At 50.7% G+C, this 12,672-nt stretch overlaps 1 protein-coding gene across 6 annotated transcripts in view; it reads left to right on the top strand.

Annotated features, from left to right (window-relative positions):
• Cul9 (cullin 9) overlaps positions 1-12,672 on the top strand; it is a 43,308-nt gene that overhangs the window by 18,462 nt on the left and 12,174 nt on the right. For 4 of the 6 annotated variants that reach the window (XM_029471325.1, XM_029471324.1, XM_029471323.1 and 1 more), the window contains 15 exons: positions 635-881; positions 959-1,064; positions 1,525-1,752; positions 2,014-2,104; positions 2,223-2,394; positions 3,415-3,520; positions 3,978-4,073; positions 4,292-4,467; positions 4,602-4,735; positions 5,068-5,247; positions 5,427-5,542; positions 5,629-5,811; positions 5,942-6,102; positions 6,355-6,583; positions 6,664-6,940. In XM_029471325.1, coding sequence (XP_029327185.1) covers positions 635-881; positions 959-1,064; positions 1,525-1,752; positions 2,014-2,104; positions 2,223-2,394; positions 3,415-3,520; positions 3,978-4,073; positions 4,292-4,467; positions 4,602-4,735; positions 5,068-5,247; positions 5,427-5,542; positions 5,629-5,811; positions 5,942-6,102; positions 6,355-6,583; positions 6,664-6,940 — 2,502 coding nt within the window. The remainder of the gene's footprint in view (positions 1-634; positions 882-958; positions 1,065-1,524; positions 1,753-2,013; positions 2,105-2,222; positions 2,395-3,414; positions 3,521-3,977; positions 4,074-4,291; positions 4,468-4,601; positions 4,736-5,067; positions 5,248-5,426; positions 5,543-5,628; positions 5,812-5,941; positions 6,103-6,354; positions 6,584-6,663; positions 6,941-12,672) is intronic. The other 2 variants (XM_021186405.1, XM_029471326.1) reach the window with 1 other exon arrangement.

The raw sequence follows: 12,672 nt of genomic DNA, 5'->3' as shown, positions 1-12,672 counted from the left end.
TTCATTTATTTTCTTTATATGAATACACTGCAGCTGTCAGACACACCAGAAGAGGGCATCAGATCCCATTACAGATGGTTGTGAGCTACCATGTGGTTGCTGGGAATTGAACTCAGGACCTCTGGAAGAGCAGTCAGTGCTCTTAACCACTGAGCCATCTCTCCAGCCCCTGGCATGCCTGATCTTAAGCAGAACTTGTTGACCAAAAGGAGGACTATCATCGATGTTATAAGACATTTTTATGTTTTAAAAAAATAGGTAAAAATGCAGGCATATGGACACGGACCACAGTAAGCGGTATGCGTCCTTGAGTCTGTGTGTCTGAAGCCTCACTCAGCAGTTTGGGGATGTTCCCATCAGCACAGTACTGTGTACATAGCTAGCATTTAATAGTGGAAGGTGACTGGGATGTGGTCAATGCAGCTTACACTGTAATTGCTTTCTAAGTAAAGTTAGGTCTACATTGGGGACCAGAAAAGAATTCATATACTCTGATAAACTATGATACAGACATCCTCAATGTGGAAAGGAGGTTTGCGGGGGGCAGGGGGCAGCTTTCTGGATGGCACCGTTTGTGGGTTTGACTGATCTACAAAATGACTCTCGTTTTCCCTCTGGTGTGTCTGCCCGGCAGTGCTGGAGACCCCAAGCACCCAGAGTCAGGATGGGTCCCCCGAGTCGCTCATCCGGTCCCTGGTGGGGGACCTGTCGGCAGAACTCTTCCTTGACTTGGAACGTGTGCTGTGCCATGAAGGCAGCCCTTCAGCTGCCGTGAGGCCCCTCCTCAGGCGCCTCCAGCAGGAAACGCAGCCATTCCTCCTGTTGCTGCGGACTCTAGATGCCCCCGGGCCCAACAGAACTCTGCTGCTCACGATACTCAGGTAAAAGGTCTGTCCAGGCTCCGTGCACAGGGACCGAGTGACTGCCAGCACTTTACGTGTTCCCTTCCCTTCCCCAGGGTCATGACCCGACTGCTGGATCATCCTGAGACAATGGTCCTCCCCTGGCACGAGGTCTTGGAGCCCTGCCTCAACTGCCTGAATGGGCCAAGCAGTGACTCTGAGGTACCAGATCCCCAGCAGGGGTTGGAGGAAGGAAAGCAGAAGTTGGGCCACCACCTGCCTAGGGAGGCTCTAGGGGTTCAGTGAATCTGTGTAGGTCTGAGGGTCTCAGGGCACTGTGGTCTCTGGAGGAAGGAGAGGAAGGCTGGTGTCACTCAGCAATCCAGACGGGCCTTGCTGTCTCCGAGCCAGGGTTTGTACATCATGGAGTAATGTCAGACAAAGGCTAGCCCTTGGGGTAGTTTGATCTTGGCAGGAAGAAGCCTGTGACACTACGCCAGCTGCACCACCAGCTGACCCTGAGTCCCAGCGCTTCCGTTATACTGTTCCAGTCTCCTTGGTCCTCTCCTGGCCCTGCAGACCTCCTCAGTCCCTGCCATTCTTCTTCAGTGGACCCAGCCCTCACCCTTACCCTCTCTGTCCTCGCTTTCCTGGAAACTCACCCGTGTGGCTCTGGGCTCAGGTTGTCCAGGAGCTGACCTGCTTCCTGCACCGCCTGGCTCTGATGCAGAAAGACTATGCAGTGGTGCTTTGCTGCCTGGGAGGTAAGGAAGCCCTCTCCAAAGTCCTGGACAAGCACTCCACTCAGCTGCTGCTGGCCTCTGAGCTGCGCCACCTGGTGGCCGAGTGTGAGAAGTACGCACAGCTCTGCAGCAACCTCACCTCGAGCATCCTGGCAGGCTGCATCCAGGTGAGGAGGGGCTTGTAGGTGCAGAGCTGAGAGAAGACCAGAAACAAGGGGTGGGCTCTCCATGTATCTGTCTCTGGGATCCCATGTGGCAGCAGTGGCAGCAAGTCTGGGCTCGTGTCCCTAAGCTTCCCCCTGCCCTCCACGGTCCCATCAGGACTTGGTGAGAAGGGTTGAGCGTTCTGGTCCCTCTTGGCCTTCTTCCCTCTGCACATGCTTCTGACTTTGTCCGCATTCCTTCCCTGCCCCGTGTTCTGGCTGCAGATGGTGCTGGGCCAGATTGAAGACCACAGGCGAACCTACAAGCCCATCAATATCCCCTTCTTTGATGTGTTCCTCAGGCATCTCTGCCAGGGTTAGTACCCCAGCCATGTCCCTGGCTCCCACCCGCTCGGCACTCTCCTTCCCACTCTCTGACCTTTCCTTATCTCTGACCTTGCTGTGACCCCCGGCCCCTCCTCCTCTCCCCCCAGGCTCCAGTGTGGAGGTGAAGGAGGACAGGTGCTGGGAGAAAGTGGAGGTGTCCTCGAACCCACACCGGGCCAGCAAGCTGACGGACCGCAACCCCAAGACCTACTGGGAGTCCAACGGCAGCACTGGCTCCCACTCCATCACCTTACACATGCACCGTGGTGTTCTTATTAGGTATTACCCATTTGTTTGCACATGTGCTCATACAAACTATCCTACTGTGCACCAATATTATCGCCCGCAAAGCACCGTCCCACAATGCCCTTCGTAAACTCTGTCCTTGTAGGGCATTTCGAACTCATTTGGTGCATGACTGGCACATTGGCCTGTCTGTGCTCGGCTGTGTGGACATCCCAGTGTCTGAACCCAGTCACTGGCTTCTAACAGATCCACATACCACCATCTTGTGCTTAGAGAGCAACAGTCTGCTTACCTGCTCATGCCGTGGGTGTTTGTTCAGTGCCAAGAATGCCACACACTGCACTAGGCTCTGAGGGAACAGGGACAGTCAGAGATGAGGAATTTGTAGTTGGGGAGCCAGGCTATCGAGTCAGTCAAGAGAATCAGGCTTGATAGTGCATGCGTATAATCTCATCACTCAGGGGGTTGAGGCAGGGGGATCAAGAGTTCAAGCCCGCCGGGCGTGGTGGCGCACGCCTTTAATCCCAGCACTCGGGAGGCAGAGGCAGGCGGATTTCTAAGTTCGAGGCCAGCCTGGTCTACAGAGTGAGTTCCAAGACAGCCAGGGCTACACAGAGAAACCCTGTCTTGAAAAATAAAAAAATAACAAAAGAGGGGCTGAGGGAGCCCCTCAGTGACAGTGAGAGGCTGAGGTGTAGAGTCTACAAGCCTTGACATTGGTTGGTGAGGGAAGCTGTGACCAGGTAGGTGGCCTATTTCTTCCATGGGGGACAGAAATAGAAAGGGGGGAGGTCCTATGGACAGATGATTGTCCCATGTTGTCACGGTGGCCTTGAGGAACCTCCTGTTCATGACATGGGGCTGTCTATTACATGTACAGGATAGCATCAATTTGTTATTGAATCTAGGGGTTTAAGTAAAACCACTTAAAAATGTAAAGGGGAAAGCTGGGGGTCTGGGGAAGATGGGCAGGATAGGAGCAGGAGGAGGAAGAGGAAGAGGAGGAAGGATGAAGTGGCCCTGGTTCTCACTGGCTTCTTTCTTTTTCCTCAGGCAGCTGACCCTGCTGGTGGCCAGTGAAGATTCAAGTTACATGCCAGCCAGGGTGGTGGTGTTTGGGGGTGACAATGTCGGCTGCGTCAGCACAGAACTTAACACGGTGGGGACCCTTATACCTCCCCTTCACTGTGTGTTCCCATCCCCCCTCCCCTTTTCTCAAGACCTGTGGGGAAGACCCACCTCTAGGGAATGGTTCTCAGTTCCTTCTGGGAAGGTCTCACCTCACTTGGAGAGGGCCTGGGCTTGGTGTGCGAGTGAGAGAGAGCACAGGCCATGCTGGTCTTGATGGCTGTCAGTGGTCCCCCATCCCTGCTTCTCTCTATCCCACTTTAGTTTTCTATGTCTAAGTGTATGTCTGTGTATGTGTGAGTACAGGTGCCCTTAAAGACCAAAAGAGGGCATCGGATGCTGAGAGCTAAAATTACAGGTGCTGGTAGCCACCCAGCGTAGGTGCTAGGAACCAGACTCAGGTCATTTGCCTTTGTAATTGCCCAGACCCCTCTCCAGCCTGTCTCACTTCTTTAGTGATCTTTGCTTCCTCTGTCCTACCCTGTCAGGTAAACGTGATGCCCTCTGCCAGCCGGGTGACCCTGCTGGAGAACCTGACCCGCTTCTGGCCCATCATCCAAATCCGAATAAAGCGCTGCCAGCAGGTGGGGCCAGGAGGAAGCACGGGCTCTCCCTAGCGGGTGGCTTTTTCAAGAGCTTCGAGCTTGGACATTAGCCAGAGTTCCTCCTTGGGTAGCCTGGGGCAGCCTGGAGACCTGGGAGTCCCAGGAGACTCTTGGGACTTCCAGGTGTGCAGCTTGGCTTTGGAGTTCGCAGTGGCTCCAGAGAGGTGACATAGATAACAAGTCTGTGTACACTGCAGGGTGGTATCGACACTCGGGTTCGGGGTGTGGAGGTGCTGGGCCCCAAGCCCACATTCTGGCCATTGTTCCGGGAGCAACTGTGCCGACGTACGTGTCTCTTCTACACAATTCGGGCACAAGCATGGAGCCGGGACATTGCAGAGGACCGCCAGCGCCTCCTACAGCTCTATCCTAGGTGGGTACAGCTCAGGAGGGATCAGCCAGGGACTGACACCGTAAGAAGTAGGGGCCGTAGAGATGCTGTAGGCGGCTGAGCAGTGAGGGTGAGGGAGTCCGCCTTTAGTCCGGCCGTGTACTTTTTATTTCCAGACTGAACAGGGTTTTGCGCCATGAACAGAATTTTGCCGATCGCTTTCTCCCTGATGACGAGGCCGCCCAAGCACTGGGCAAGACTTGCTGGGAGGCGCTGGTCAGCCCCCTAGTGCAGAATATCACATCTCCCGGTAACCATCCACACCCAGCCCACACCCATCTCCTCACAATCCTCAAGGGTCACCTGGGTTGATATTCTTGGTTCTCTTGGTTCCTGGATTTGTCCCCTCATTGGCCTGTTCACTCTTCGATGTTCCTCTCTCCTCCCACCCCAGGACACCCCTGACACTGGTATTTGAATCTCCCCCTCCACACCAGCCCTGCCCTGTCACCATGTCCCTGGGCTCTGGCTGAAGCCAGCTGTAGGCTCTGCCTCCCTCAAATCTTTTTTGTCTAACTGAACCTGCGCCTTGCTCCTCGGTCAGCCCACTTCACAGACACCCATTCCTGACCTGTCTTTCAGATGCAGGAGGTGTGAGCTCCCTGGGGTGGCTGCTGGACCAGTACCTGGAACACAGGGAGAGTGCGGGGAGCTGCCAGGGTCCTGCAGCTTCCTTCGCTTCTCAAGTTCGGCGCCTGTGCCACTTGCTGGTACATGTGGAAGCCCCTCCTGGGCCTTCTCCTGAGCTGTCCTCGCAGCCCCGTGAGTCCAGTGTCCCTGTTGGGCCGAGAGTCTGTGCTGTGGGGCTATGTGGCTCCTTCCTCCTCTGCCTCTCTAGGAACTCCGGAACTCTGTGGCCTTTCCAGGAGATAAACACTGAAGACCCAGGGCCCACTCAGAGGCCAGAGTGACACGGCTCCTCTGCCCTCTTGTTTCCACAGTCAGCAAGAACAGTAAGGGTCAGGATGGAAGCCCCACACCGGCACCTACTCCGGTCTGTCCCAGCACCAGCCTTCGGAACATCACCCAGTGCTGGCTGAGTGTGGTACAGGGACAGGTAAGGCAGACGAAAGCCCTGGCAGGCAGGCAGAATGGAACACAAGCAGACATTCCTTTGTGTCACTTCTTACTCTATCACTTCAGGTCAGCAGATTCCTGGCCACAGCCTGGAGGGCCTCAGACTTTGTGCCCCGTTACTGTAATCTCTATCAACGCTTGCAAAGCGCGGGCTCAGAGCTGTTTGGGCCGCGGGCAGCCTTCACTCTGGCTCTGCGCAGTGGCTTCTCCGGAGCTCTGCTGCAGCAGTCCTTCCTCACAGCTGCTCACGTGAGTCCTGCCAAGCTCCAGGCCCGGGCTGTTGCCCTGTGCCATCTCCTCCCCTTTCCCTTCACCTCCTTCCCTTCCCCTCTCTACCCCTCGTACGCTGCTTGTCTGAATCCCATTCCGTTGTCCCCAGATAAGCGAACAGTTTGCTAGGCACATTGACCAACAAATCTATGGTGGTTTGCTTGGTGGAGCAGCTGGAGTGGGAATGCTGGGGCGGCTCCAGCGGCACCTAGAGCCCATCATGGTCCTTTCTGGCCTGGAGCTGGCCACGACATTTGAGCACTTCTATCAGTGAGTTACCTTCTGGAAGGGTCGGGGACAGGAGGCTTAGAGGCCAGAGAGGGGAGGATTGGAGGGTTAAGGGGAGATGAGGCAGGAGTCCTGGGCAAGTTAAGCCATGGTGGTAGCCAGGTGCTGGTAGGGATGAGGTGGGTCCTGTAACTAATGTGAGCTGCAACACAGACTCACCTTTAGGAGGCAAAGGCTGGGCCTAGGCCATGCTGGCGCCCACACTGAGACCTGGGCTGGCTGTATGCGCTGCAGGCATTACATGGCTGACCGTCTCCTGAGCTTGGGCTCGAGCTGGCTGGAGGGAGCTGTGCTGGAGCAGATCGGTCCCTGCTTCCCCAACCGCCTCCCGCAGCTGATGCTGCAGAGCCTGCACACCTCAGAGGAGCTGCAGCATCGCTTCCACCTCTTCCAGCTGCAGCAGCTCGACAGGCAGCTCTTGGAGCAGGGAGACCAGGAGGAATGGAGGCCAGAGAAAGTGGAGGTGAGGGTCAGGGAGGAGAGAGCGGCAGGCAGAGAGCACAGACCCACTAAGACAGCTCATGGGTTCCTCTCGATCCACAGGAAGATGATGAGGGACAGGAGACTGGAAGAGAACTCTTTACAGACCCAGGACCAGCCATTTCCGTCCTGGTCCTATCACCACGCTGCTGGCCGGTCTCCCCACTGTGCTACCTGCACCACCCCAGAAAGCGCCTACCCGAGGAGCTCTGCGGTGCCCTGGAGCGCTTCTCCAGCTTCTACAGCCACAGTGAGGAGCTGGGGACAGGAAGCTGGAGCTTGAGATGCGTCCTGGGTGGCAGCAGAGGAAAAGGAGAGGCCACCAGGCAGGAGTGTGCACGTAGGACCAGAGGCGTGCTAGGTTGGGCAGTGTCTCGTGGGAGGGTGCCGAAGAGTGAGAATAGTCACATGGATGCTTGCTCTCTTCTTCAGCATCTCTTCTTCAGTTCTGCTTGCGTTTTCTGGCTTCACATTGTCTGCTCACTTCGTTTGCAGTCATGGGAACGTCTTTCCAAATAAAAATATTGAAGGCTATTTATCCCCATCATTTTAGCCACACCCTATGGCTTTGGGTTTGTTTGGTTGTTTTTTTGTTTTGTTTTTTACATTTTTATTAGTATATAGGTAGTATTCAGTAGAAGGCTCAATGAGTTTATTAACCTCTATGCAGCCATGATCAAGGTGGTCTCCTAGATCAAGAGGCAGAACATTCCAGTACCCAGCAGGCTTCTCCCCCATTTAACCATTCCAGTCAGTATGTCCCTTTGATCTCTCCTGTCACCATCAACTTTTGCCTGTACCTGCGCTGCTGTAGCTGACAGGACCATGGTGTATGTGCTGCGCAATGTCTGCTTTCTTGCACACAGCCTGGTGTCTGTGAGCATGGTCACCGAAGCATTAGTTTTTGTTCTTCGGTTTGCTGAGTCTTATTTCATTGTGTGAATGAATGTATTGTTCCTGTTCTTACGGGACACCGAGGGTGTGCTGTATATAGGATGCGTGCCTGGTGCCCAGGGAGGCCAGAAGAGGGAGTTGGATCCCCTGGTACAGGAGCAGACAATTTGAGCCATCTTGTGGCTGCTGGCAATCCAACCTGGGTCCTCTGGAAGAGAGGCCGTTGGTCTTAACTGCAGAGCCATCTCTCCAGCACTGTGTGTAATTTTTAGATATTTATTAGTTTTATTTTATGTGAGTATTTACTGCATGCTTGGAAGTACACTATGTGTATGCCTGATGCTTGCAGAGGCCACAAGAGGGCTTTAGGTCCTCTAGGACTAGAGTCATGGACATGGTCAGGTCACCATGTGGATGCTGGGGACTCAATCTGGGTCATCCGTAATTGCTGAACCATCTCCAGCATTTTCCATATGATTTTGTATATTATAAGCTTCTTATTGTTCACTTCTAATAATTTTCTAATTTTCGTTACTGTTTCTTATAGATAGGGTCTTTTCTTTTTTAAAGATTTTATTTATTTATTTATTTATTTATTTATTTATTATATGTAAGTACACTGTAGCTGTCTTCAGATGCACCAGAAGAGGGCATCAGATCTCATTACGGGTGGTTGTGAGCCACCATGTGGTTGCTGGGATTTGAACTTCGGACCTTTGGAGGAGCAGCGGGGTGCTCTTACCTACTGAGCCATCTCACCAGCCCCAGATAGGGTCTTTCTGTATAGCCCTGACTCACATGGCACATACCCTGTATACAGGCTGGTCTAGAAATCAGACATCCTCCTGCCTCAGCCTGAGAACCAGCCACTTCTTTGCTTTATTAGTTTATAGAAAGCATATTTTTAAACCTCAAAAAAAAAAAAAAAAGACCTGGGAATGTAGCTCATTCGGTACAGCCATGCCTAGCACACAGAGACCCAGGATGCAAACCGCAGCATCACACAAACCATGCTCAGTGGCCCATGGGTGCAGACAGTAGGACAAGGCATTCAAGGACATATATAGCTACACAGGGAGTTGGAGACCATGTCTGCAAAATCAATCCAGCTAGCCCGAATAAGTTTTTCAATTTGTTTAATAATTTTAGATTTCTGCCTTCATTCCATATGATCAAAGAACATAGTTTCTGTTGGCTTGCTTCTTCTTTTTTAATTAAATATTTTCTTCATTTATATTTCAAATGCTATCCCAAAAGTCCCCTATACCCTCCCCCAACCCCCGCCCTGCTCCCCAACCCACCCACTCCCGCTTCCTGGCCCTGGCATTCCCCTGTACTGGGGCATGTGATCTTCTCAAGACCAAGGGCCTCTCCTCCCAATGATGACCGACTAGGCCATCTTCTGCTACATATGCAACTAGAGACACAGTTCTGTGGGGGTACTGGCTTGCTTCTTTAATTTATTGATCCTTCATTTATGACCTAGTGGATGATAGGGTTTTATAAGCAGTGATCAGGAGAAGATATGTTCTTTGGTTGTTGGAGTCATATTTTGTGGATTGTGCTCTTCAGAAGCTCATCTGCCTCAGTAACCCTGTCTGCTTCACCTACAACTGAGAGAGGCGGCTCGGATTTACCCTTACAGTTGTAATTTTTAATGTTTTATTACTACTTGTGTGTATTGTATGTATGCTGTGCACCACATGCTGTAACCACAAAACCAGAAGAGGGCATCAGATTTCCTGGGACTGGAACTGTGGGCGGTTGTAAGCCGCCATGTGGGTGCTAGGACTCGAACCTGGGTTCTCTAGATGAGCAACCAGTGCTCTTACCCACTGAGCCATCCCCTCAGCTCCTGGCTGTGGGTTTTAAAAACCGTGTAATATGTCACTATTGCTTCCTAGAGTCTTGGCTCCACCCTTAGAAGTCATTCAAGAGTGCCATCTGATGGAACCTTTATAAAGACAAGAACATTTTCACCGCCTTTAATCCCAGCACTCAGGGGGCAGAGGGACAAAGATCTCTTGAGTTCAAGGCCAGCCCGGTCTACAGAGTGAGTTCCAGGACAACCAGGGCTACACAGAGAAACCCTGTCTGGAAAAACAAAACCAAAACAAAAAAGTTTTTCCTCACTTTTAATATGATAATTGTTTCTGGCCATTTTAAACACTTGGGCTTAGGTCTGATTTACTGATGGACTGAATATTTAATTTAATTTATTTTATTTTTAGTTCTTCAAGACAGGGTTTCTCTGTGTAGCCCTGGCTGTCCTGGAACTCACTCTGTGGACCAGGCTGCCCTCAAACTCAGAAATCCACCTGCTTCTGCCTCCCGAGTGCTGGGATTAAAGGCATGGGCCACCACACCCAGCTGGATATTTCATTTTAATCATATTAAATTTAAAACTGGACTACATGTAGCTAGTGTGTAGCATCAAGGACTGCGCAGGTTTATAGAGTTTTGTGGTAATTAAACTTTCTTCTTGTTTTGAGCTGGCTTTGTTTCTGTTACGTGTTTCTCTGTGTCTGTTTTCCCTGATGGCAGTCATGTTCCAGCGTGTTTCAGTTAATATTTCTTTACCCTTATTCTCTTGCTTTCACACTGAAAGAAGTCCTTAATTGTTTGGGTTTCTGTGTTTTTGAGACAGGTCTCGAGTAGTCCAGGCTGGCCTCACACTTGCTAGGGAGCAGGGGAGAACCCTGGGCTTCTATCTTACTGTCTTTTGTGTTCGGGGATTACTAGCTGGTACCACAGGGCCTGGCTTGCGTGCTTTTGGGATCAAACGTAGGACTCCACACAGGCTACATCCATTCTACCAAGTGGGCTGCATGGACAGTCCTTAGGTTCTTCTCTTCTTTCCTTTGTTCCGTGTGTGTGTGTGTGTGTGTGTGTGTGTGATATGTGTGTACATGTTTGCAGGTGGGTGTGGTATATGTGTGTACATGTTGGTGGATGTGTGTGGTATATGTGTATATGTTGGGGTGTGTGCAGGTGCACGTGGAGAGCAGAGGTCAATCCTGAGTGTCTTCCTCAGACACTCTCCTCTTTATTTTCTGAGATGGGGCCTTTCATTGAGCCTGGAGTTCAATTCATCTCAACTGGCTGGCCAGAAAGCCCTAGGGATCCCTTCTGCCTCAACCTCCCAAGTGCTGGGATCACAGGCGTGTCCTTCACCTGGCTTTTCTTTGGGTGCCAGGGACCCAGACTCTCTCTCTCTCTCTCGTGATAAAATATATCTAACATAACATTTGCAGTTTTAACAGCTTTGTGTATACAGTTCAGTCACCCTTCCTTACCTTCCTCAATTGATTTTAATTTAGAAATAATTTCAAGTTAACAGAAAAATTATAACAATAACTCACCACCTATGTGACCTTTCTCCAAGGTTACCTTTGATGAACACTTTGCCAAAAGCTCTGACTGGAGCTGGCCGGGCACTTGCTCCTCTGACAGGACGGGCTATTGTGCTGTGGTATTTCATTGTTAGCATTATTAGCATTTGTGTGTTTGTTTGTTTGTTTGTTTGTTTTGACTTGATTTGAGACAGGGTTTCTCGGTGTAGCACTGGCTGTCCTGGAACTCTCTCTGTGGGGCAGACTAGCCTCAAACTCAAAGAGATTCACCTGCCTTTGCCTCCCGAGTGCTAGGATTAAAGGCGTGTGCCACCACAACCTGGCACATTTTGTTCTTTTAAAACAAGGATTTCCTCTATAGCCTAGGCTGGGCTTCAACTCCAAGACATTTTGCCTTGACCTTTTGGGTGCTGGGATGACAGACATGTGGCACCATTTTTAACTCATCTGCTCTTCATATGCACATGTGTGTATATGAGTGTGTATATCTGTGCAAACACATACACACACACACACACAGAGTTTCAGAACTATTGAGAGGACATTGTCTATATCCTGCTTCTTTGCTCCTGAATACTTTAGGACATATTTCCTAGGCATAGAAGTATTCTAATACACAGAAGTTCATTTACTGCCTTTGTTTACCTTCCACGCTGTGGTTTTGTCTGCTGACCCATTCTGGCTTCTATGACATTGCTCTCTGTCTGGGAGATGAAGCCGGTGTGTGTTGCCTGTTGGCTTATGTGTCCGGTGTCTTTATCCTAACAGTTCAACACCATCTTTGTCTCTGAACACCGACAGTTTTTGGAGAATGCAGTCCTTTAAAATGGTGAAGTAGTTGCTCGCTTTGTGTGGTGTTTTCTTGGGTTTGGATCCACGTTCTCTGTTCACAGGACACTAGGTGGTAACTGTCCATCCATCCATCCATCCCTCCCTCCCTCCCCGGTCTTTCCCTGCGTCCCATTGCCCCAGTTCTGGAATTTAAACTGGAGACTTTCAGTTGCTAAGTATGTACCCAACCACTAAACTACATATCCCATCATCCCCTGTGATGTCAATTCTGACAACCTGGTCAAGTACAGTTAATATTTTCCCTTCCTACTGTTAACAAGGTAGAGGACATATTTCAAAATGAGGCTAGTCATTCTTGAAGCATTTTGTTTTACTTATTTTCAAGACAGGGTTTCTCTGTGTAGCCCTGGCTGTCCTGGAACTTGCTCTGTAGACTAGACTGGCCTTGAACTCAGAGATTATTAGCCTGCCTCTGCTTTTGAATGCAGGGATCAAAGGCTTGCGCCACCACTGCCTGGAATTTTATTGACAAGGTTTCATGTATCCTGGGCTGGCCTCAAGCTTTCTGTGTAGCTGAGGATCACCTAGGCTTTTTACCCTTTCGACTCTACCTTCTGTATGCTGGCACTGTAGGCGTTCATCACCATGCTCAGTTTCATGAGATATTGGGGATCGAACCCTGGGCTTTGTGCATGGAAGTTGAGCATTTTACCAGCTAAGCTATATCCCGAACTCTGCTTATTTAAAAATATTTTTACTAATGGGATCGAAGAGATAGCTCAGCAGTTAAGAGCCATCTTAGCTGCTCTCACAGAGGATCTGTGTTCAATTCCCAGCCCCGACACAGCTGCTCACAACCATCTGTAACCCCAGTTCCGTGGGATCTGATGCCCAATGCTCTTCTCAGCCTCTTCGGGCACCACACACACAAGTGGTGCACAGACAGACACGCAAAGATACTTCTGCACATAAAATAATACACTCTAAAGTATTTTTACAATGATAATCCAAATATATACAAACAGCATAAACT

The sequence above is a fragment of the Mus caroli genome, chromosome 17 (genome assembly GCF_900094665.2).
Source record: "Mus caroli chromosome 17, CAROLI_EIJ_v1.1, whole genome shotgun sequence".
In the NCBI taxonomy this organism is placed as follows: domain Eukaryota; kingdom Metazoa; phylum Chordata; class Mammalia; order Rodentia; family Muridae; genus Mus; species Mus caroli.
The sequence above is the reverse complement of the archived record's forward strand: the minus strand, read 5'-3'. Positions and strand labels throughout refer to the sequence as shown.